We start from the raw sequence: 26,631 nt of genomic DNA, 5'->3' as shown, positions 1-26,631 counted from the left end.
TCAAATCAGCAGTATGTGTGCATATCACCAACTCCCGCTGACCATTATGAACACTTGCACCCTTACAACTAGAACAGGGAATTGATGTTGGAGTGCTACATGAATCCAGGTCCCATCAATGACTGTAAAAAAATGTTTCAAGTGAAGGATCCTGGTAGAAAATTCCCTGCAACCAGCAGTATTCAGATCTCTACAAAAAATGGAGGACTGTAGGATCCGTTCAGAATGTGCACAGGAATAGGCAACAGACAATGAGGACCCCTAAAACTACAGACAGAATTCATATGGACATTATGAGAAGTCTCCACAAGTCGGTAAGGAGGTTTTCGCAACAGATTTGTGCATCTCTTACTTTGTGTCATCATGAACTAAAAAGATATGAAATCATCATATGAGTGTAGTGCAAGAATTGAAATCTGTAGGTAAGGGGAAAAAAAAAAAGAGTTAATTATTGTAACTTGATGTTAACTCCAATTCTGACAGTTACTTGGATCCTTGCTTTACTTCATGTCAAATAGGGTTGGTTTTATTTGTCAGGTTATGTAAACTACCAGAATTGTAGATACTAGTTGTAGGAAAACTCACATATTCTATATGAAGAACGTCTCCACTCAGAGGTGATAGGTGTTTGGTGTGTGTTGTCCGGCATCCACATTATTGGGCCCATATTTATCAATAACACCTTAAACAGTGCTGGATATCTAGAGATCATAGACTCTTTTTATGCACAATTAACAGATTCAGAGCAGCTGTATTCCTACAAGATGGTGCAACCTCTCACACATCCAACCAAAGTATGGCCCAGGTCACCAATGTGTGTGCCCTGAAGAGAGACTTGTCAGTAGAGGCCTCTGCCGCCCAAGATCTCCAAACTTAACATCACGTGATTTTTGTTTATGGGACACACTAGATAGTAAATTGTGTGTTGATAATCCTTGCACAATAGACGATCTTAAACAGAACATTACAAGAGAAACCAACAGCATCACGCCTGCAGAATTACATTGTGTTGCTGGTCAACATCATTACATTAAGTCAGTGACACCTGGATGCCTATGGCCACCACTTCCAGCATCTCTTACATGTTTTTTTATGGTTACTATTATCTATTCTTTTTTAGTTAGTTCATCGTTACTTGAATATCGGGCACGAAGCGCACTGTTCTATGTGGGACACCCTGTACAACTTTGCCTCTGATCTTCCGTAGTACTTAGATGACTGAAATATGTATAAAACTGCCAGCATGGCATGAGCAGTTGAGATTTCTTTTCTTTCATTTTTAAACACATTTGCGTGTGAAATATAGATACACCGGGTGATCAAAAAGTCAGAATAAATTTGAAAACTGAATAAATCACAGACTAATGTAGATAGAGAGGTACAAATTGACACACTTGCTTGGAATGACATGGGATTTTATTAGATTTAATAAAAAAAAAAAAAGTTCAAAAATGTCCAACAGATGGCGCTTCATCTGATCAGAATAGCAATAATTAGCATAACAAATCTTTACAGGAAATGCTCAATATGTCCACCATCATTCCTCAACAATAGCTGTAGTTGAGGAATAATGTTGTGAGGAGCACTGTAAAACATGTCTGGAGTTATGGTGAGGTATTGGCGTCGGATGTTGTCTTTCAGCATCCCTAGAGATGTCGGTCGATCACGATACACTTGCGACTTGAGGTAACCCCAAAGCCAATAATCGCACGGACTGACGTCTGAGGACCTGGGAGGCCAAGCATGACGAAAGTGGCAGCTGAGCACACGATCATCATCAAACGACGTGCGCAAGAGATCTTTCAAGCGTCTAGCAATATGGGGTAGAGTGCCATCCTGCATAAACATTGTACGTTCCAGCAGGTGTTTATCAGCCAGGATGGGGATGATGCGATTCTGTAACATATCGGTGTACCTCTCACCCATCACGGTAGCAGTTACAAAACCAGAATCACGCATTTCCTCGAAGAAAAAAGGCCTGATAACGGTAGATGTGGTAAATCCAACCCATACCGTGACTTTCTCGTCATGCAATGGAGTTTCCACGACAGTTCTAGGATTTTCAGTAGCCCAAATTCTGCAGTTGTGAGCGTTACCAGACCCTCGGAGCATGAAATGAGCTTTGTTGGTCCACAACACGTTACTCAACCACTTGTCACTTCCGCCATCTTTTGAAAGGCCAGACCGCAAATTCCCTCCGCTTCACTAAATCGCCAGGTAACAGTTCATGATGCCGATGGATTTTGTATGGATAGCATTGGAGGATACACCTAAGTGCCAACCAAACAGTAGTGTATGGAATGCCGGTGCGACATACGACTGCACAACTGCTGACTTCCCTGTGCATAGACAAACCCGCTACAGTCTCCATTTCTTCCTGAAGTGTCTCAGCAGCATTACGCCTTGTGCTCGGTCTATCATCTATCAACGCGTGGCTTCGAACTTCGAAATCATTCTCCCCACAGCTGCATTTGTCAACGGACCTTTACCCATTCGAATCCCCTTCCTATGGCGATAGGATCGTCCCCATTCTGATAATACAGCTTCACTAAAAGCGCCTTTTCAGGTAACGTCAACATGCTACGACTGCTGGCACATCTGATTCTCTCTCTCTCATTACAGCTCCTTTTATACATGATTGTCGTGCGCAGTCACTGACATTTTGCTGTCCTGCGCCATCTGCCGGACAGTTTGTGAACTTTTTTTTTTCCTTGTTCTAATAAAACCCCATGCCATTCCAAGCATGTGTGTCAATTTTTACCTCTCTATCTACATTATTCCGTGGTTTATTAGGTTTTCAAATTTATACTGACTTTTTGATCACCTGGTAAGAACATAATTTATTGGATTACTCAATTTTATATTTGCTTTAATTTCGCCTCTTCACAACTACCACTATTCACTCTGAAGCTCTCTTTGTCAAGCAGCCGTTGACTGATTTCCTGTGTCAACTCCTTTAAGCCACTGAATGATCATATTCTGACTGCCTTCTTCAACAGCAATGGTCTTATAAGCATTAGCATGTGTTCCAATCACTGAAAGAAATCTGAATCTTTTCTTGTGAATTCCTGTTGTGCTTCCGGCATTGAAGATAAAATTTTCTACGACGTTAGGTCATGTCAAGTTAGATGTCAATTTCTTCTACATGACTGACTTGCAAGGCCTCTTCTAGGGTCTTATTCAATATCTTCTGGTTTTCTAAGTTATCTGAACACCTTCAGTGACAATGGCCATGAAAGCCAGTATATCTTTGTAATTGCCTCTGTGTTGATTCAAAACTTTTAATGATGATATGCAGTTTATCAACTCTTGTGCTAGAATATGAGCTTTTTCTAACCTTTGAACCCCACACAGTTCATCTGGTGGCTTGAGGCACAATTAATTTACATACCACAAATTGCAAGAAGAAATCAATGTTTGTTTGATAAATTGGCATTTACTCCCAATTATTTCATACATGTAAAACCAAGTAAATATATTACCTTCTGCAAGTGGACTGAAAACGCAAACACTGTTCATGCTACAAATGTTGCCTTTCCTTGAAAGTAAAAGATATTTGGGTTGGGACGTGCAGAGAAAAGGTTGAGCTTAGTTTGCTCCAGTCTCCCTCTACTTGTCTTGGGGGGATTGAGTCACTAACCTGCCATGCTAACCAGCTCATGTGATCTGTGAAATGTGAATGCATTCATTTAAGAAAAAGTAAGTAAACAATTGGCCTACATTAGATAATGAATCAATTTATCACGTAGATGTAACACTTTGTGAAGCTCTCTCTTTATGGATTTTCTGTTTTTGAAGGCCCAAAGGCAATCTTTCCCCACATCCTACTAAGCCCAAATTTCACACAGCTCTTTCTTGCATAGAATGGTACAGCAACATGATTCAAGAAAAATTATCAGTAACTTTTAACAATGCCATACATGAATCATTCCAATGTACATAATCAATGTATACTGCAGTTAAATTTTAACCTTTGATTTTTTTTACACTTTTTTAATACTAGTACCGTGACCAAGTACACTGAAACTACAGAAAACGCGGGACATGATGCTGATAGTCAACAACAGAGGGGCTGTATCTTTATTTGCAATACGAGGGAAACAAGGCAAGGTGGTTAACTATTAAATTTTAGTCATAGCAATAGCTGCAAAATCATAATGTTTCTCACATTCAGCAATAATTACAGACCCGCATTTCCTGTGCATCTGCACCTTCATGGTCCATCTCTTCTGCAGAATCATCAGAGGCACTGTCATCCAACACTCGTTGATTCCGAGTTAATGCAGTGAAATTCTTTGTCAGAGCAGCCAAAATTTGCAAGTATCCAAGCAACAGGAGGTGTTCCTCATCATCTCTCCCTGCAACTAAGATACATAATGTTTTTATCTTGTAATACAATTTTATTAACTATGGTACATAATATACAGATTGTGCAGGGCTCAGAATAACAAAAACAGGAAAAAGTAAGTTACAGGAGAGTAAAATGAAACTGGTACAAAGCATCGAGTTATAATAGAAAAAAGTCACTCTGGAATGATACAGGTACAGAATAGAATTTAAGAAATGGTATACTGTGTAATGCAAGATTCCAGATTTGCAAAAATGAACAATACTCCATAAGGCTACGAAGAAGTAATACAAAAATGCAGAATAAGTAGTTATTAGAGGATTCAGATGGCTATCTTTTTGCAGTGGCAGTACTTATAAATATCAGACAGTACATATCCCAGATCTCAAAGAGTTTCAGCATACTAATGGTGTGCTACTCAAAAAGTAACTATGTTACTGGGGTTAGAGTCAGAGACCAATCAGAAGAAACTATGTTGTAAGATTTAGGTCACCACATGTCCAATGTCTAAGAAACTGCAATAAAAGGACACTTTGATGAATCCATTTAGGCCCAGGTGGAGTCACTACAATACTTTAAAATATGGAAATTTTATTAATACATAAAACACCCCCAACCTAGAAGTTTTCAAGAAATCAAAGGACTAGTGATTTCTATCAGTTGCAGACATATGAAGGTCTCCCAGAAAGTAATGCACCAATCAACCCCCCCCCCCCTCCCAAACCCATCTTCTCTCTTCAGCCAACAACAATAGTGTGAATGCAAAACCTTAGGCATGCATTATGTGTAGTTTCCAAAGAGGGTCCACAATTTTCCCTTTCCTATGACAAAGTTCAGCTGTAGCAATGTTTCAAAATGGTGTCTGCAAGTGATGTATGTTACAATCAGTGTTTCGTCATTGAGTTTCTCACAGTCAGAAAAAGAAATGGATGGGAACAATCAAACATCGGTGTGCCCTTTATGGAGCATTTCCAGTTGACAGATGTACAGTTAGTCACTGAGCAAATAGGATGAAGCTTTTATGGGAAGGCAGTTCGTAGAGCTCCAAGATTTACAGTGTTTGGAGTGGCCACCCACAGCTGTCACGTTGCAGCACACTTATGTTCTCATTAGTGTAGATCGACGCATTACGAACCGGCAGTTGGCACTGCTGCTGTCAACTTACGGGATGTTTTGATTCAACACCATAATGCCTGGCTTCACATAAGTTTAATAACTTGCGAGCACATCACGAAACAGCGTTCGACAGTGTTACCTTATCCACTCTAAAGTGCTGACCTCGCTTTCTCAGACTTCTGCCTGTATGGGCCATTAAAGGACAGTATTTGCAAGATACATTTTGAGGATGATGAGGAAGTGATTCATGCTTTGTGACCTGAACAAGGACTACTACCAACAGGGGATACACACCCTTGTATCTTGCTGGAGGAAGGCTACCATATTTACTCGAATCTAAGCCGCACTCGATTCTAAGCCGAACCTGAAAAATGAGACTCAAAATCAAGGAAAAAAAATTTCCCAAATCTAAGCCGCACCTGAAATTTGAGACTCTAAATTCAAGGGGAGAGGAAAGTTTTAGGCCGCATCTCCAAATCGAAACAAAGTTGGTCCATTGTAATACGAGACACAATTTAGGTCGAATGAATGACGATATAGCTACAGTAGTTTGGTTCGAGTCGTAACCTTAGCAGTTTACCAGGTAGTCATTGCTATGCGTCAGGCGCTCCGTCCGTATTTATACGGGTACCCTTCCTTTTTCACGTGCTTAGTCTGGTTTGAATTGATTGCTTATTTTTCTTTGATCTGAAAAGTGTCGTTTTCTTTGTTATAGGTGTTTATGTCACTCTGAGCTGAAAATGAATTACTGTACTGTGTCATGCATTGTTTGTCGCATTCTGATAGTGCATATTTACGGCCTGTCGCCGCTCGCGGCATGGCTTGCTTTTGTGCACACTACCGCCGCTTACAATTAAAAAAAAAAAAGAAGAAGAAGAAGAAGAAGAAGAAGAAGAAGAAGAAGAAGAGAGAGGAATCGTCTCATTAGCGAAACAATGGCAAGAGACTGCTATTTGTTGTTACTTACACTGCTGCTTTCTTTCATAATGATCAACAAGAACCAAATAATACACTGCGTATGATAGAAGATGTTCTGAACGAGAGCTTAGCGAAAATTTTTCTCCGTTTGAAAATCTTCATAGGCGCCTTTTTAGTACATTACATTCTGCACAGAAATTAGAGTCATCTTAGATTTAAAAATCTAGTCAATTGCTGTGCTTCATTTCTGACTGTATCACTATTAGGCCTAAGAATAATACGAATATAAACATGACATGATATGTATATTCTTCCGCGTTTGCTGTTGTCTCACTCTAGTTTCGTAGACAGGGTTTAAATGAGATAGCAACAAACACGAAACAATTCATGGCAAACTGTTTATATTCGTATTATTCTTATGGTGAAGGTAACACAATCTCTTCTCACAGGTAGGAAAAAATTCAGAACATGAGTTGGCCATATTGACAAATATCCCAAACAGTCTTGCCAGTCGGAGTTTCGTAGTACATTGAAATGCTGCTACAGTCGAAGATGAACAATACGGAATTTGTATTTACTTCGTTGGATAATGTATGAAAATGCAGTGGTCGAAACTCGGGGTGGAGGAAAAAAGCTCGTCTTCCATCTTTTTTTTTTATTTTATTTACTGACGCAGAGGATTTGGTGTCAGTATTTATTTTTGTGCCTACAAAGCATGCCTGTGTAGCGCTTCATATATTCGACGGCAGAAGTTAGTTGTGGCAGCACCCACCAACATTTTTCAGAACTTCCGCTTGCTTTGCACTCGATTCTAAGCCGCAGGCGGTTTTTTGGATTACAAAAACCGGAAAAAAAGTGCGGCTTAGATTCGAGTAAATACGGTATACAACAGGAAGAAGATTACATAGAAAAAGAGGAAACGTAGAAGAAACACCATTCTTTCTTGCATGTAGAATTTGCTGTGTTGAATAAATAACTGTTGAAGAAAGTAAGTGGAACATTACTTTAGGAGTGACCTTCGTACTTGAGGGTGGCAAAATGGGGTAGAACCTGTGTTCGGATCACCACCAATTTCCATTCATAAGGGTTCAAATGCACTTCTTGCAGTTTTCTTTTGCAATTATATACATGGTACATACAAAAACTAACTGCCAACAGAAGTGTCTTCGTAAACATAAATAATGTTTGCTGTCCATCACACACAGTTTGGGAAATGTGTGCAAGCAGGTAACTGCTTTCATCCAATGTACTTGGCACAGAAAATTTCTGTGCTTTCGTGTACTTATGATGAATTCCACACATTGTGAAGACTTAATTTGTGCACCTGTCATCTTGTTTCATTGCTGAGTATCCTAATCATCCACTGTGTATACACTTGGCAGTTCTTGAGGACCTGTATAACACAGGATAAGATCCACAACTGACATTCTATTCCAAAAGGCAAAACTTTTAAAGAAATGCACTAGCTTTAATGAATTATGTTGTTAGTGTGTGTCACATCATCATCATCATCATCATCATCAAATACATCTTTGGAGGGATGACATGAGTACAGATCTACAATAACTGATGTAATCCACTTTAAACACCTTTACAAACTTGTACACATTTCTTTAGCTAATGAAGCTGTTTTAATATCTCACCAACATCTTCCTCTGACTTTTTGAGTATTTTTTCCTTCAATGGCAATACTCTTATACCTGCTCAATGTTCTTTCATGGCATACAAAGTTAAAGTGGTTCCACCTTATTTCAATTGTGCTTCTCACTGTGCACATGAGGTGCTCTGTTAGCACACACTGAAACATTCTCAAAATATAAATCTTTCATCTGTAGGAGTATGAAATGCATGGAATGTTCACTTTATGTAAAATCGTGAATTCACTGTTACTCTTTGTTCATATTTTTAAGACTTCACATGAAAGATTTATAAAATGCTCAAAAAAAGTACACAGATACTGCCTACAGTGAGCAAAGAGATCATCTTATAATGAAACCATCATCTTACATTTTTCAGCCTCAGGTCACATAAATACTGTACTTATGCGAATCTAGAGCGCACATACGAAGTACTCAAAATAGGAGTGCGCATAATATTCGATGGCACATTAGATTCAAGTACAAACTTGAATCGCTCACCTATATTTCTTACCCTATGTGATCTGAAGTGGCAAGACATTTATTGAACCCTAGCAAGAAAATACAGGTACGGTATCTGTGGATTAAAGAAAGGATGCTGTAAATCAAATAAGAGATTATCGAGTTAAAAGAGCTGGTATATATTTCCAGTTCTGAATTCTGTTCGCAGGTGTCACAAGAAAATCCATTACTGCCACGAAAGGAAATTTTGTTTAGTCGTTGGTTCAAATACGAGTCCTTTCTTTTTGTTTTTTATTTTCTTGTTGAAATTTAGATACTGTCCCGTACATTACAACACACTGTTGTACTACTCAACCTCGTTTCATTATTACTGGCCTACTACAGTACTTCACATTGTGTTTGCATTAGGTAGTCATGAAATGAAAGGCAAGCAGAGAAGAATATCGTATGAACCTACTTTCAAGTGTAAAGTAATTCTTTATGCTGAAAAATATTGTAATAGAAGTGCAGGAAGAGAGTTCAATGTAAGGCTGAGAACAACGTAAGAGAGTTCAATGTAGCTGAGAACAACGTTCACTTATGGAAGAAATAGAAATTGGGATTATTTGCAACCACTGCTACTAGAAAGAAATTCACTGGACTTCACGAAGGAAGACATCCTAACGTTGAAGTGAATGTTTTGGAATTCACCCGAGAAATGAGGAAGAATGGGCAACCTTTGACCAGTGACACTTTAACAAAAAAAGCGAAAGAGGTGGCTGCAGCTCTTAATATACCGAAGCAAGAGTTTAAGGCTAGCCGGGGATGGGTTGATTGCTTTGTGAAATGAGCGGGCTTATCTCTGTGACACCGTACAACAACATGCTAAAAAGTTCCACAGGATTTCCAGAAGAAACTTCAAAAACTTCAGCAGATGTTACCACACTTCAGAAAGAAAAGAATTTTTCAATGGGCCAAATAGGCAACACTGACAAGACTGCACTGTGGTTTGATATACCACATAATTACATGACTGATGAGAAGGGTACAAAAGTAGTTACCATCAAAATGTTTGGCTGTGAAAAACAGTGCGTAACAGTAATCCTGGCAATCACAGCAGATGGGACCAAACTTCCCCCTTTTTTAATCTTCAAGTGAATAACAAGACCCAAGACTCAAAAAAATGAAAAGCTAGTCCCCGATGATGTCATTGTTCAGAATCAAGAGAAGGGATGGGTGAGTGAAACTTTGATGCTTGACTGGCTCCGAAACGTGTGGGAACTCCATCCTGGTGGGCTTTCCAAGCAACCATCATCAATGATGTGCCTAGGCATTGTAAAAAGGGATCAACAGATTTAGCCTTGCACAAAGAATGGTACAATACATCAAGCGCCACTCTAATTCCACTGAACAGCAAAAAACTTGTTTACAACACTCCACAACCTTCTGTACCACACTGATTGAACCAGAGAATGGCTCCACAGCCTTCTTTACAACACTGCTGTTATGTATACAAAAAATCACAGCCTTCTAAAGCTATATTTTCTAGGTTCACAGGCCAAATTCTGCAATAAAATTTTTCCTCCATTTGGTACACTGAAAAGCGGGCTTGGCGCATTACACTGCTTAGGGTTTTAATTTTTGTACGCCTTTTGTAGTTCAAATTTCAAGGAAAAAATTTGGGATAATAATCTCAATTATATTTACTATCAAATAAGCAAATAAAAATAATTTATAAATTTTTCATTATTTCTGCCACCGTCTCCCTTTAAATTTGAAAAACATCTCAAAACCCATATTGTATTGTATACCATAGGAAAGCTTGTGAAAATGCTACAACATGACATCTCCCCTATCAATTTAGCTTAATTAGGTGAGTTGCTACAGTAGTTTTAAATCAAGGCAGATGGGCATTTTTTGGTGATTTTTGACAGCTTCCAAACTGGGGTTGACACATTTTAATACAATTAGGTATTTTTCTTAATCTATACATAGACTAGCTCTGTGCCAAGTTTAATCAAAACCTGAGATGGGGAGTGAAATCACTGTGTTGACTCGACATGGAATTACTCACCTTGTTCAACTGGTACCATGTTTTCACAACTGTTCCCCAATGAATTAGTTCTCACTGAACAGCAGATCTTCAGGTAATAATAGTAATAAAAAATTCCCCTTCAGTTACTCTAAAATTTCTGGAGAGGCAGGCAAGCACACAGCAAGAAAAAGGAGCTTTCTTAACTACCATTCTTTCCTTCTTCACCTTCACTCTCTTGGAATGTCTGTCTGTTGCTGAGTAGTGATATCTCCTCCATCTTGTTTGATGCATTTCATATTATGCATTATACACAACTTACACAAAGTCTTCTCATTTTACATTGTAATTACTTTTAACCATTTCATCATCTTCCACAAATAAGTTAATGGGCTATTTCCCAAATATCAGCTCAATACAAATCTACTTCAATCTTCCATCGCTAATCTACTTCCATTAAATGAAACAACAAGTTTACTGTTACCAGTCACCGTTTTATTTATTTCCACGATGCGTTTCAAAGGTTTAAACCTCCATCATCGGGTGGATTTACATTAGTTAGTATGACATTTGTGTGTGTGTCGTGTTATGATTTTGGAGGAACTTGTGGCACTGCCTAGTGGAGAAACGAGACACTATCTCAGAACACGGTTTAGGATTACTTCTGACAAAAAATTAAACTGATATCTAACGGTAAACATAAAATAAGTAAACTAGAGTACCTTCAGTGGTCACAGGTTCCTTTTGCTGTCATAACACATCACATGTATACTGTCACATTTGTAAACAAATATGGTGTCTGGAATCTACTGGGTGCAAGGTTCACATAGCACAAGGGAAGACATAATCGCAAAGTGCAAAGAATATACATTGTAACAACATTATTACAGAATAATTGTTTAAAGCATTTGGAGGTGTTTGTTTAGAGGCGTCAAATATGTGTGTGTACTTCAGGTGGTATATAAATCCAATTTTGACAAGTTAAAACAGCTAAACATTTGTACTCGTTTATCCCTTAACTACTATCGACTGTCTCTCAGACCGCTACAGATTTTTGTATTGAGATATTTCTCACACCCCCGCAAAGCCAAATGGACTCTTCCGGGTACCTTCCTACTGGCTGTCAAGCTACACGTGACAGCATGTTTGCATTGTTGCTGCTCTTTGTTTCGTAGTTATTAGCCTTGAGAGGTCTCACAGACATATCATAGTGTTTGCATGCCGCGTTTTTGTGCATGCTACTGTTTCTCCATGGCGGGGAAAGCTGGGCCTTCTATGCAACGTGTGTTATGTGAGGCAGATGAGGACGTTCAAGATCGCCCCGTTGAATCTTCGGATGAAGACTTTGATGACAGCGATAATGACCCTGATTTTGAGATATTTAGTGATCACGACACTAATTCAGAGCAGGAAACTGAAAGTGATGAAGATGTGACAACTGATGATGATGAAGCTTACTTCTTCGGTAAGAACAGATGTTTTCGATGGGGAAAAAAGCAGCCACCAGGGAATGTAAGAACAAGGCAAGACAACATCGTCTTGCAGCTTCCTGGACTGTGACCAATGGCGAAAAGTCTTGGAGAAAACCCTGCTGTTTTGGAGGTATGGAAACTGTTCTTTACACCAGACACTCTAGACGAAATCATTCGATGGACAAATCTGAAAATATCTAAGCTTAGAGCACAGTATGCTAATGATCGCTTATCCTATCTACAAGATGTTGATGTTATTGAATTGAAGGCTCCAATTGGTCTATTAGTGTATTCAGCCATTTTCAAGTCGGGGAATGAGTCTGTTTACAGCTTGTTTGCAACCGATGGAACAGGCAGAGATGTTTTCAGATGCACTGTTAGCAAAGAAAGATTTCTGTTTTATTGTCTGCATTACGATTTGACAATCCAGATGATCGGGTGGAAAGAAAGAAAATAGACAAATCAGCAGCAATTTCACAAATATTTTTGCGTTTCATCGAAAACAGTCAACTTTGCTACACTGTAAGTGCAACGGTGTGTGTCGATGAAATGCTTGTTCCTTTTCGTGGAAGGTGTGGGTTTAGAATTTACATGCCAAACAAACCGGCAAAGTATGGCCTGAAAGTTCAGTGTTTGACTGACGCTCGTACAAATTACTTGTACAATGCATACATTTATTCTGGAAAAGGCAGCAACGGTCACACCCTTCCCAGCCATGAGAAAGGTCACAGTGTTCCCACACAGGCTGTTCTTCGATTGGTGAAACCCATTGAAAACACAAGGCGAAATGTTACAGGTGACAACTGGTACTCATCAGTAGAACTAGTCAATGAACTTTCAAAGAAAGGTCTCACATATGTTGGTACGCTGAAAAAGAACAAAAAGGAGATCCCACAGAACTTCTTACCTAACAATAAACGTGATGTGAAGACATCTATTTACTGTTTTACAGAAGATATGACTCTGGTTTCCTTCATGCCCAAGAAGTCCAAAGCTGCAATACTGATCTCTTCTATGCACCATTCAGTAAACAATGATCCTGAATCAGGAAATCCTGAGATCATCCTGTTTTATAACACAACAAAAGGTGGTGTGGACTGTCTCGACCAAAGGTGTGCAGCTTATTCGTCAAGTCTCTGTACAAGAAGATGGCCTTTGGCCATTTTCTTCACATTAGTGGATGTTGCTTGCGGTGTAAATTGTTACGTGGTACATCAAGCTTTTCCAAAGGCAGAAGTAATGATGCGATTGAGCTTCATGAAGACTCTGGCAAGAGACCTAGTTGAACCTCATATGAAGCGTAGAATTTATATTGGACGCTTGCCACGAGAGTTGAGTTGCACCATCAGAAGAATACTTCACTTACAAGATGAGACTCAGACACCAAAATAAGAATTTGAAAATTGAAAAACGTGTGCCTTTTGCCCTCCTCATCTGAAGAGGAAAACAAGGTATCCTTGTCAACAGTGTGGTGTTCCAATTTGTTTGGAGTGTTCCAGGAAGGTCTGCGTGAAGTGTTTGCAGGTGGAAATTGACTAAAGTATGATTCAGTGGCACATGAGAAAAAGTTAGTTTTTACTTGAAATTTTAGAAGTAAAATGTGACAAAGTTTTTCCATTCATAGACTTATGGACTGAAATATTCGCTCTACATTGCAAAGATGAGTCATAAACTGAAAGCAGAGTTCGCACACAATTTATCGTATGTCAAGTTGGATTTTTCCACCTAGTTATATTGCCAATTTGTAATATAATTCCTCTGATGGAAATCTGTGTGTGAGCAGAGAGCTAACTACTTGCTGTTATTTTCTTAACTCATAAAATAAAAATATACTCCAGATTTCGCTTTGTTTTAATTGTCGAAGTGTTTAAAATACTGCATTGTTTTTAAAAAAATCAATTTTCTACAAAGGCCACCTCTAACAAGTGTAATGAATGACAGGAAGTCAAGAAACTATATATATTCTACAAAATTCTCGTTTGATATATAAAATATAAAAATGCGGTCTGTGAGACCTCTCCATAGTAATTGTGTTGCTGTGAATGACCATAGTAGTTGAGGGTTATACAATCAGGTGAAAAGTATGAAGTTCAAGCCATTTTAACATTTCACCTGAGTGAATAAACGAGTACGAATGTTTAGCTGTTTTAACTTGTCCAAATTGGATTTATATACCACCTGAAGTACACACACATATATTCGACACCTCAAAACAAATACCTCCAAATGCTTTAAACAATTATTCTGTAATACTGTTGTTACAATGTATATTCTTTGCACTTTGCGATTATGTCTTCCCTTCTGCTACGCGTACCTTGCACCCAGCAGATTCCAGATGCCGTATTTGTTTACATATGTGACAGTATACATGTGATGTGTTACGACAGCGAAAAGAACCTGTGACCACTGAAGGAGCTCTAGTTTAGTTATTTTATGTTTACCGTTAGATATCAGTTTGATTTTTTGTCAAAAGTAATCCTAAACCATGTTCTGAAATAGTGTCTTGTTTCTCCACAAGGCAGTGCCACAAGTTCCTCCAAAATCATAATACAACACACACACAAATGTCATACTAACTAATGTAAATCCACCTGATGATGGAGGTTTAAACCTTTGAAACGCGTCGTGGAAATAAATAAAACGGTGATTGATAACAGTAAACTTGTTGTTTCATTTAATGTCAATAACAGTCCCGGTAGAGCCAAACCTAAAAATGTTTGGATTTAAAGGTAATCTACTTCCACTCTCGATGTTGGAATGCTATATTTCACTACAATTTTTATCATGCATACTACTTTGGCCCATCTATATTCTCAAAGAGACATTAAACTGTCAATCATCTAAATGCTTAACAAAGGCAGCATCAAAATTAAACAATTTGATTTGCTATTTGGTATAAATAATTTCTGTTAATTACATTTTAGATCGCAATATTTTCTAAGCTTTGTTATAAATGTAAATCTTACTGAAATGTTTCTTCTCAAGTAATAAGACAGAAAAAAGAAGCCATGTAGATCTTTGGACACTGCCTTCTCCTTCAGCAAATCCTTCACAATCTCTCAGGGCATCAAGAAGCTCACGGAATGGGAACAGAGGTAAATCAACCAGGGCTGGTAAGATGAACATCTCTACTGCTTCAGTCATGGGAGATGCCAGGATGTGTTGACATAAAGCTTGGAGAACCAGTGCACTGAAAAACAGCAGAAACATCAAATAATTATCATAACTGCAAACAAGATTAATAAGAATAGTAGTAGATTTGCCAGTACAATGAAATAACAAGTTCATAAAATAGAGATCCAATTTATTTATTTGTTACATAAAAAGCAGTTTTAAAAATGTACTGTCAATACTTTACACTAGTTTTTGATTGTATAATTACTGTAAATACTGGATCATACTGCCCATCATTTTACACTAACATTTGCTCACCCCTGGTACGACATCTGGGACTAATTTTGAAAAGCATTTAATTTTTTGAGAAATGTAACACTGTGCACTTCATAAAGCACAAAACTGTGACACTTTTTGACTAAATCATGAATCTCACAATGGGGCTTCAGACGCACAAATACCTGGAGATAAAAATATATGGGAATACAAAATGAAACAACCAAATAGATAAAGTTGAGTCACAGATAGGCACAACAAAAAGACTGTCACAATATAAGCTGACGAGGCCTTTGTGACACACACACACACACACACACACACACACACACACACACACATTACCGCAGCCTCTGGCAGCTGAAGCCACACTTAGCCACACTTCAGCTACGTGAGCGTGTGTTGTCTATTTTGTTGTTGGCGAAAAGATTATATCATGACAGTCTTCTTGTTGTGCTTATTTGCAACTCTGCATCTCCGCCATTTGGAGCGTAGCAACTTTAGGCAAGGCAACAAAACTACGCACGAAAGAAGAGCCTACTGTGTGAAATCCAAGGAAAGAAAACCTCAAGGTCTATCGAAGGTCAACAAAGCCTAGGTAAAGAAACAAAGAAGAAAAATAGGGAAAAGGAAGAAATGCTGGCAAGGTGCCCCATCCAGGAAGCAGCCGGAGGCCCTCAAAGGCAGAAACTGTGATGGGAACCCTCACCACCATCCCCACTCCTCCGTCACTTACTAGAGGCACCCCAACCAACAACACACAGTAAAGACTAGTGACACGGCCATGGCAGGTGCAGCACAGGAAAACAGATTAAGAACGACAAGTGAGGCAGAAAACACAATAATGGGAAGAGGAGCAAAAGAATGGGTAAGATGAGGACTGGGACAGACCACCAAGCCCAGATAGCCATTACCCGGTAGGGGCAGTGGAGGCAACAGGGCATCTTGCCATCCCCTATATGGGCCAAGCCCCCTTCATGAATAAACCTTAACACCAGGTCAGTCACCAAGGCACTGTATGCTAACATCAGGGGTAGTGAGTCAGGAAGAGTTGGGTTGATTCGGTGGAAGAGACCGAACAGCGAGGTCATCGGTCTCATTGGGTTAGGGAAGGATGGGGAAGGAAGTCGGCCATGCCCTTTCAAAGGAACGATCCCAGCATTTGCCTGTAGCGATTTAGGGAAATTACAGAAGATCTAAATCAGGATGGCCGGACGCGGGATTGAACCGTCATCCTCCTGAATGCAAGAGTCGGGAAGATTGAGATTCCATCTTAGGATGGTGAGGTGGACCACCATCAAGTAAGCAATACACTGACAGAGGGGCAGATCTTCGCACTGAGGAGATGACCATCAGTCAAGTACAAGGGATGCGGAGCCAGCAAAGGGTGATGGAGTCCTTGTGAGAGGTCCACAAGGAGGACATCCACATATTTGTGGTCTCCTTTATCGCCCACAGTTTGTTTCGTGAAGTCAGAGTATGCCACTCCTTATTCTAAATACTTTGAAATTAATGGCATAATACTGATCGAAGTTCCGGTGCCAGAATACTGATCTGAAGATTTAGCTTGCCAGTAGCAAATGTGGCCAACCTGTCAGCAAGTCCTGATTGAGAGGGAGTGGGCAATGCCCCCTGGGATGCTGGGGAGACCTCGTCCAACAACTTACACATCTTCTTCTTCTTCTTCTTCTTCTTTGCAGGACGAGAGGAGGTGTGATTGGAGAAGAGAGCAAGTCACAGCAATATGTGGACATGAGAGAGAACAAGCAGCTTAGAAGCCCAAAATGTATGGGTTCGGTGTCCTATTTGAACTAGTATGTTTCTTGTCCTCGAGATGCAGAGGTGGGGGGTTATCAAGGGAGCCCCATCCCCAGCAGGTCCGAAAGAAGAAGGTTTTCTCTATGGCCGAGGAGAAGAAACAGCCCCATGAGGGGACTGAACAGGAACCACCCAGGAGGAAGAAAGAAGAGGGGGATAGGATGGAGGAGGAGGAGGAGACCGGGAAGGGGGGGGGGGGGTGGCAAGAGGAAGAAAGGGTGCAACAGAAGCAAAGGTTGATGATAGAGACACCAGGTTGAGATGGGTGAGTTTCTTTTGAGACTCGGAGAAGGATAGACTGTCAAGAGTTTTGAATTCCTGAATCTTATTTGCCTTTTTAATAGGTTGGTCAACCCAACAAGCGAGACTGTGTGAGCCGGAACAGTTCATGTACTTGGGAGGTTGGGTGCAAGGACTCATCACATGGAGAGGGTAGCCACAATTGTGTGACCAAAACAGAGCCAATGGAAATACTGTATGGGAGGTCAGATATAGGGCTTCACTTCACAACATTAAACCATAACCATGATTTTTTCCGGGAGAGTATCCGCCCCCTCAAAAGCTAGAGTGAGAGTGCTGGTATCAATGCCAGATGAAGTGAACGCCACACAAAACAAATGTCAGGCTGTGCCAGATTAGTCCTCGGTCCTTGTCACACTGAATGGAAGATAATGCCCCGGGTCATACTTAAGGACTGGTGGGGAGTGCTGATCACTAGGATGTGCTCACACACACAAAGATAGGTTGACTGACTGGGAGAAGAGGTTCCAACCAATATAGAACCAGATCATATCTTACTGACTGAGTCTACTTCATTAAACTTATCTTCTACGTGTTCAACAAAAAGAGTGGTTTGGTAGCGGCTAAAGTCTCCCCATCTGTCCTGGAACAAAACAAGTAATGGGGCAAGTATTTCACCCCAAGCCCTCCTCTCAGGGGGTGGCCAGGGAGGGGAAGGCTGAGGAAGCAAGAATAGGAGCACAAATCCTTTCTGATGATACGGCTCCACAAGTGCGGTCTTAGCACATTTCACGTGCAGAGCATCTCACATTATTTCGCTCACATAATAAAGCTAAAGAAGGCTTGGAAAATCTTACGAAACTGTGGGCCTACAAAAGAATCTTCTCTGGAAACAAACTTTTTAGAGGATATTGGCAAACTAAACACATGATTAAATGTACATGCAAAAAATGGTAGATGTGAAGTTCTGTAAATTCTACACATCAATCAAATTAATACTTGAGAAAACATTTAAGAAAGGGTCGATCGACTTCAGCAACAGCAGTTAAGGAAAATGAATGGATAACTGTGGGTATTAAGAGTTCCTTTGAGACTCAAATACCTCAGTTTTCTATGAAAAACACTGCACCAGTCCAAAGTTCCTAAATTATTTTCAAAGGTACAAAAATATACAGGGTTTTACAAAAAGGTACGGCCAAACGTTCAGGAAACATTCCTCACACACAAATAAAGAAAAGATGTTATGTGGACATGTGTCCAGAAACACTTAATTTCCATGGTAGAGCTCATTTTAGTTTCGTCAGTATGTACTGTACTTCCTCGATTCACCACCAGTTGACCCAATTGAAGGAAGGTAATGTTGACTTCGGTGCTTGTGTTGACATGCGACTCATTGCTCTACAGTACTAGCATCAAGCACACCAGTACGTAGCATCAACAGGTTAGTGTTCATCACGGACGTGGTTTCGCAGTCAGTGCAATGTTTACAAAAGCGGAGTTGGCAGATGCCCATTTGATGTATGGATTAGCACGGGGCAATAGCCGTAGCGCGGTACGTTTGTATCGAGACAGATTTCCAGAACGAAGGTGTCCTGACAGGAAGACGTTCAAAGCAATTGATCGGCGTCTTAGGGAGCACGGAACATTCCAGCCTATGACTCGTGACTGGGGAAGCCCTAGAACGACGAGGACACCTGCAATGGACGAGGCAATTCTTCGTGCAGTTGACGATAACCCTAATGTCAGCGTCAGAGAAGTTGCTGCTGTACAAGGTAACGTTGACCACGTCACTGTATGGAGAGTGCTACGGGAGAACCAGTTGTTTCCGTACCATGTACAGCATGTGCAGGCACTAGCAGCAGCTTATTGGCTTCCACAGGTACACTTCTGCAAATGGTTCATCCACCAATGTGTCAATCCTCATTTCAGTGCAAATGTTCTCTTTACGGATGAGGTTTCATTCCAACGTGATCAAATTGTAAATTTTCACAATCAACATGTGTGGGCTGACGAGAATCCGCACGCAATTGTGCAATCACTTCATCAACACAGATTTTCTGTGAACGTTTGGGCAGGCATTGTTGGTGATGTCTTGATTGGGCCCCATGTTCTTCCACCTACACTCAACGGAGCATGTTATCATGATTTCATACGGGATACTCTACCTGTGCTGCTAGAACATGTGCCTTTACAAGTACGACACAACATGTGGTTCATGCACGATGGAGCTCCTGCACATTTCAGTCGAAGTGTTCGTACGTTTCTCAACAACAGATTCAGTGACTGATGGATTGGTAGAGGCGGACCAATTCCATGGCCTCCACACTCTCCTGACTTCAACCTTCTTGACTTTCATTTATGTGGGCATTTGAAAGCTCTTGTCTACGCAACCCCGGTACCAAATGTAGAGACTTCGTGCTCGTATTGTGGATGGATGTGATACAATACGCCATTCTCCAGGGCTGCATCAGCGCGTCAGGGATTCCATGTGATGGAGGGTGGATGCATGTATCCTCGCTAACGGAGGACATTTTGAACATTTCCTGTAACAAAGTGTTTGAAGTCACACTGGTACGTTCTGTTGCTGTGTGTTTCCATTCCATGATTAATGTGATTTGAAGAGAAGTAATAAAATGAGCTCTAACATGGAAAGTAAGCGTTTCCGGACACATGTCCACATAACATATTTTCTTTCTTTGTGTGTGAGGAATGTTTCCTGAAAGTTTGGCCGTACCTTTTTGTAACACCCTGTACACAGAAGGGAAGTGCTTGGTGCAAACAGTCATTCAATGACAAAATGAGGCAGAAAATCCTAAGAAATTTTGGTCTTATGTCAAAGCGATAGGTGGATCAAAACAAAATGTCCAGAAACTCTGTGACCAAAATGGTACTGAAACAGAGGATGACAGACTAAAGGCCGAAATACTAAATGTCTTTTTCCAAAGCTGTTTCACAGAGGAAGACTGCACTGTAGTTCCTTCTCTAGATTGTCGTACAGATGACAAAATGGTAGATATCGAAATAGACGACAGAGGGATAGAGAAATAATTAAAATCGCTCAAAAGAGGAAAGGCCGCTGGACCTGATGGGATACCAGTTCGATTTTACACAGAGTACGCGAAGGAACTTGCCCCTCTTCTTGCAGCGGTGTACCGTAGGTCTCTAGAAGAGCGTAGCGTTCCAAAGGATTGGAAAAGGGCACAGGTCATCCCCGTTTTCAAGAAGGGACGTTGAACAGATGTGCAGAACTATAGACCTATATCTCTAACATCGATCAGTTGTAGAATTTTGGAACACGTATTATATTCGAGTATAATGACTTTTCTGGAGACTAGAAATCTACTCTGTAGGAATCAGCATGGGTTGCGAAAAAGACGGTCCTGTGAAACCCACTATTCGCACTATTCGTCCACGAGACTCAGAGGGCCATAGACACGGGTTCACAGGTAGATGCCGTGTTTCTTGAGTTCCACAAGGCGTTCGATACAGTTCCCCACAGTCTTTTAATGAACAAAGTAAGAGCATATGGACTATCAGACCAATTGTGTGATTGGATTTAGGAGTTCCTAGATAACAGAACGCAGCATGTCATTCTCAATGGAGAGATGTCTTCCGAAGTAAGAGTGATTTCAGGTGTGTCGCAGGTGAGTGTCATAGGACCGTTGCTATTTACAATATACATAAATGACCTTGTGGATGACATCGGAAGTTCACTGAGGCTTTTTGCAGATGATGCTGTGTATTGAGAGGTTGTAATAATGGAAAATTGTACTGAAATGCAGGAGGATCTGCAGCAAATTGATGCATGGTGCAGGGAATAGCAATTGAATCTCAATGTAGACAAGTGTAATGTGCTGCGAATACGTAGAAAGATAGATCCCTTATCATTTAGCTACAAAATAGCAGGTCAGCAACTGGAAGCAGTTAATTCCATAAATTATCTGGGAGTACGCATTAGGAGTGATTTAAAATGGAATGATCATATGAAGTTGATCGTCGTTAAAGCAGATGCCAGACAGATTCATTGGAAGAATCCTAAGGAAATGCAATCCGAAAACAAAGGAAGTAGGTTACAGTACGCTTGTTCGCCCACTGCTTGAATACTGCTCAGCAGTGTGGGATCCGTACCAGATAGGGTTGATAGAAGAGATAGAGAAGATCCAACGGAGAGCAGCACGCTTCGTTACAGGATCATTTAGTAATTGCGAAAGCATTACAAAGATGATAGATAAACTCCAGTGGAAGACTCTGCAGGAGAGACGCTCAGTAGCTCAGTACGGGCTTTTGTTAACATTTCGGGAACATGTCTTCACCGAAGAGTCAAGCAGTATATTGCTCCCTCCTACGTATCCTACGTATATCTCACGAAGAGACCATGAGGATAAAATCAGAGAGATTAGAGCCCACACAGAAGCATACCGACAATCCTTCTTTCCACGAACAATACGAGACTGGAATAGAAGGGAGAACCAATAGAGGTACTCAGGGTACCCTCCGCCACACACCATCAGGTGGTTTGCGGAGATGTAGATGTAATGATGTACAGCGTAAAAATAATAAAAGTAAAATAGAATGAAGTGTCATAAAACAAGAAACTGGAAGTGGCAGACAAGTACATTAACGCACAAATTAAATATGAAAGTAGATTGATAGAAAATCCACAGAACCAGAAAATTTTGTAAGTGTTGTTAGTTTGAAACTTTTCTTTTGAAACGGCTTTTGTGAACATGTCTGCCAACTATCTTCTGACCTAACATACGACACAAGACTGGAAACAATTTTCTCATGAAGTAATGAAACTAAGTTTGTGTGTTTTGTAATGTTCATTATTTTTCAATAATTGTAATGCACTCTCATTGGCCACAAAGTTTTGAGTTGGTAGCTCCATGTTGACACCAAGCTTTTGAAAGAACATACAAAGTAGTGTGTTTTCAGGAGCTGTGTTGGATGCTGCAATGTATGCTTCCATTGCAGATCTGGTAATGCATATTTGCCTGTGACATGTCCAAGTAATAGGCCCACTGGCTAATATACTGAAATAACGGACTGTTTAACAATAAGTATCAGTATCTCCAGCAAAATCAGAATCTCACAATACAAGACGTTTAAGACTGCTACACTTTATTTAATACCTTTGTCTCTCGTACCTTGAAGGTTTTTAGGATATGTTTAACACCAGTTTAATACTCACGTCCAGCACTATTGACAAAGCATTAACTTGACTTACAGAAAAGATTATGTCACGTGTCATCATTGTGGCAGCAAACATCAACCCACCTACAGCCTCATGAAAGAGAACTTGTTCCATGGACTTTTTTGTCTTCATTAGCTGGCCAATGTACCCAAGTATTACTGTAAATTGTAATCAGTCGATATTGCACGAGTCTTAGTCATTCGTGTTTTTCTTAGAGGCAATTAATATAGCCCTCTTGACAGACAAACAATTCTTTGGTTTCACTGTCTTGCCTTATTTCCAAACCTACAAAGTAACTAGGATCATCATTTCAAAATGAAACCTGAATTCAAATATTTTGTTTATAGCTGCGGCTGATATACTCTGAACTAGTCCATCATCAACAAAAATGGCTAAAGCATTTTTTGCCCATCAACTTGAGCACTGAACACAGATATAAGAATAAAACTGTTTCAAATCAAAAAAATTTTATAACATGAACAAATTTTTATTCAAACATATCTTGGAGGCTGCTTCAGTCCATAAAAGCTTTCCTTTAATTTGCAGACAAAGGCTGCATTACGATTAATGAAACCTACAGGCTATTACATGAAAATATCTTCTTGCAAATAACCATCTGAGAAAAGCAGTTTTCACATCAAACTATTTCAAGTCCATATTGTGCTGTCCAATTAAATCCAAAAGAATGCCAATCAATTCATACCTAGTAAGTGAAAAACTTTCTCCATAATCAAGTCCAGAATCCTAGGAATATCCTTTTGCACATAATACAGTTTTATACTTCACTGAAGTACCATCTGGTTTATGTTTAAATTTGTAAACCCATTTATAACTGGTAGACTGACAATCTGCCAGTAGAGCCACTAAGCCTCAGGTATAATATATTGCCAATGAGGACATTTCAGCCTTCATTGCTTCATACCATTTCTCAGACCCTCTGGATGCCACCACTTTGCTGAGAGTTTGTGGTTCATCAATGACTGCTATGCAATTCCCGTAATTTTGAAAACAAAGTTCACTGCAGTTTCTAGGATTCATTCCACCTAAGTAACATTCTCAGCAGCACACGGACTTTGATGTTGCATGACTACATCTCTATTTTCCACAGTTTGTTGAACTTCATCTTTAAAAACAGCAAAATAGTTGGCTCTTCTGAAGAAGAGAAATTTGTTAATATTGGGTATAGATTTAAGTGTCTGGAAGTCTTTTCTCTTTTAATAGACAGTCATTAGCTCAGCATTTTTGATGAACTGCAATTGATGAGTTCCATAAAAAGTATAAAGTAAACAATTTTGTGTTAACCTTATATTATGCATACTTATTTGTTGTTTGTATGTGTCTAAGTATATAAATGTATCAAAGAATAAAAATAATCTGTCAAAACTTTACTGACCTATACAGTTGGTTCTATATAAGCAGCACACTCTGTTGCAGCAGGGAAAAGAAGAGAGTCAGTGGCAAAATGTTCCTGTTGTGGTACAAAAGAGGCGAATAAGTTCCTCTTTAACAGACACTGACAGAAAAGTGGGGAACCAGCTGTCTCAATCCAAATCCCACCTTCCTCATCAAACATTTTGGTGTGTGAACATATCTGTGCCTTTTTATGTCAAAAGATATCAGCAGAGAGACAGTGACAAAGGAAGAAAGAGGAGACAGTGCCTGTGTGTGTGTGTGTGTGTGTGTGTGTGTGTGTGTGTGTGTGTGTGAGAGAGAGAGAGAGAGAGAGAGAGAGAGAGAGAGAGAGAGAGAGAGAGAGAGAGAGAGGGGGGGGGGGGAGGGGGATGTGATGAAGGGAGGGAAACGGTGGCAGAGGAAGAAAAAGTGAGATGGATGAAGACAACAGCAGTAGGAGCCAAAGAGAGAGGAGATATTGATGATCAGTGATAGACAGTAAAAGAGAAAGATGGATGGATGGGTATAGAAGGAGTGGAAGCAAGAGACAGTCGAAATGAAAAATATAGATGAGTGGAGACCACACACATGCTTGGGGGAGGGGGGGGGGCATCTGGATCTTCCCAAATCAGTGAACTTTAACACTCCCAGCTATACGAGAGTACACATTCCGGATCAAAATTTTGAACATGTGGGAATAGGGAGGGGGGAATTTGACAGACCCCTCACACTTTCTAAGCAGACAATGCAGTAGGAAAAAAAAGACAAAAGGGGACAGTGAGAGAGACAACAATGGCCGTGGGATATACTGTAAATCAATGGGAGAGAAAGGAGGCAGTGGAGACGAACATGTACAGACAGTGGCAGTAAGGAGGAGATGCTTATTACACAGGCTTAACCAGAAAGAGAGACTAGGTAAAAGGATTTAGAATGTTGTGTAGTTTTTTGTATGACTATCGTCACACACTAAAATAGGATTGAGACAGCTTGTTCCATGTTTTTCTGTCAGAGTCTTTTCATGAGGAACATATTAACCTTTTCTATGCAGCAACAGGAGCATTTCTCTGCTGGTAAGTTTTATTACTTGAATAAAGGAAAGGCAAATCAAACACAAAACACAGAACAAATTCCATTAACAATGATACGTCTACAAAGGAATAAAAGTTCATGTGTCATGCGAAAATGGGAAAGATATAAAAACATCAGATGCACTAATAATACATTATCTACCTGCACACAGAGATCACAACATAATCAACAAAACAAGCCATAACATTATAAAATAAGCAGTCAGCAGGTCTAGATGAGGTGTCAATTTTTGTTCTAAAGGCATGCAGGGACAGCATAAAACCTCCTTTAACAAAAAATTAGTCTTTCAATTCACGTGTTTAGAATCTAAAGCACGCACTAGCTGTACCTCTAATAAAGAAGATAATATGGTAAGTTTTGAAAATTACAAGCCAGTTTCCCTACTCTCACCGCGTGCAAAAACAGATGAATCAATAACGAAAGATTGACTAATGAGTTAGCTGAGTAATTACAACCTCTTTAATGAAGCTTACTTTGGCTTCAATGATAAAACAGAATTTATGAAAGCTCTTGATGACTGGATAGGGATGACTATGTTACAGGTATATTTTTAGGCTTGTGGAAAGCTTTTGAAACTGCTGATAATGACATACTACCCAATGAACTTGGGGATTGGGGGTGCAAAAGGTAGAGACAGACCACACTTCAGATTATGCTAAACTATCATTGAAAAAATTATTAGACTACAAACATAATAACATTTGTGTTCCTCAGGAGAATATACTGGGACCAATTCTGTTCATAATATATGTATATCAATGAACTTTCAAACAAAATAACACAGGTACTTTTATCTTTATATGTTTTGCAACACAATTATGAAGGTTGTTTTGTTTTTTTCTATACGCTGAATCAGTCCTTCCGACAATCATTTCTTCTTTGTTTCCTTCCATTTTTTCTGCAGCAATTCGTGTTGACTTCCCTGAAATTCCTATTTATTTCAAACTCATGTAATTCTGAACTATCACCTGGATTATTCATTGTCACAATATCTACAGTATTAAATAATTTCAAATGCTTCTCATCATTCCTCAATACTCCAATATCCCAATACTTTCCATACTGATTCTTCCAGATTCTCCTAAACTTCAGTGTACTTTTCATCATCACAAAACTGTGCTCCAGGTCTATATCTGTTCTAGGTACTCCTTAAAAGCCGATATCCTAATTTCAGGATCTCTGCCTGACCACAACATAAGCCAACTTCAATTTTCCCATACCTGGGTCACACGAAAACAAACTCACACCAGTCTATGTATACCAATTCCTCTTGCGGTTTTTGGACAGCGTATTCACTGTCACTAGCTGAACGAAGCTTAATTGTTCTTTCTCTTTTCTCATTTCTGCTGTCATGTTCTCCCATAACTACCTGGTCAGTATCCTCATATTCTTTCCCTATCTCTTCATCTTTGCTTGAGATATTGGTATGTATACCTTGAAATGTATTGGATCCAGAGATTAATTTCCATTACTATAGTAGTTGATGCCAACAGCCTTGCCAGAGTGGTAACAGCGGTTCCTGTCAGATCACTGAAGTTAAGCAC

At 39.7% G+C, this 26,631-nt stretch overlaps 1 protein-coding gene across 2 annotated transcripts in view; it reads right to left on the bottom strand.

Annotated features, from left to right (window-relative positions):
- The window catches only part of LOC126183417 (ubiquitin-protein ligase E3C), a 216,554-nt gene that overhangs the window by 114,763 nt on the left and 75,160 nt on the right, over positions 1 to 26,631 (bottom strand). For both annotated transcript variants that reach the window (XM_049925370.1, XM_049925378.1), the window contains exons 6-7: positions 14,931 to 15,154; positions 4,189 to 4,364 (exon numbers count right to left, since the gene is read on the bottom strand). In XM_049925370.1, coding sequence (XP_049781327.1) covers positions 4,189 to 4,364; positions 14,931 to 15,154 — 400 coding nt within the window. The remainder of the gene's footprint in view (positions 1 to 4,188; positions 4,365 to 14,930; positions 15,155 to 26,631) is intronic.

Source organism: Schistocerca cancellata, chromosome 1 (assembly GCF_023864275.1).
Source record: "Schistocerca cancellata isolate TAMUIC-IGC-003103 chromosome 1, iqSchCanc2.1, whole genome shotgun sequence".
Classification (NCBI taxonomy): domain Eukaryota; kingdom Metazoa; phylum Arthropoda; class Insecta; order Orthoptera; family Acrididae; genus Schistocerca; species Schistocerca cancellata.
Note: the sequence above shows the minus strand (reverse complement) of the source record. Positions and strands in the feature narration are given on the sequence as shown.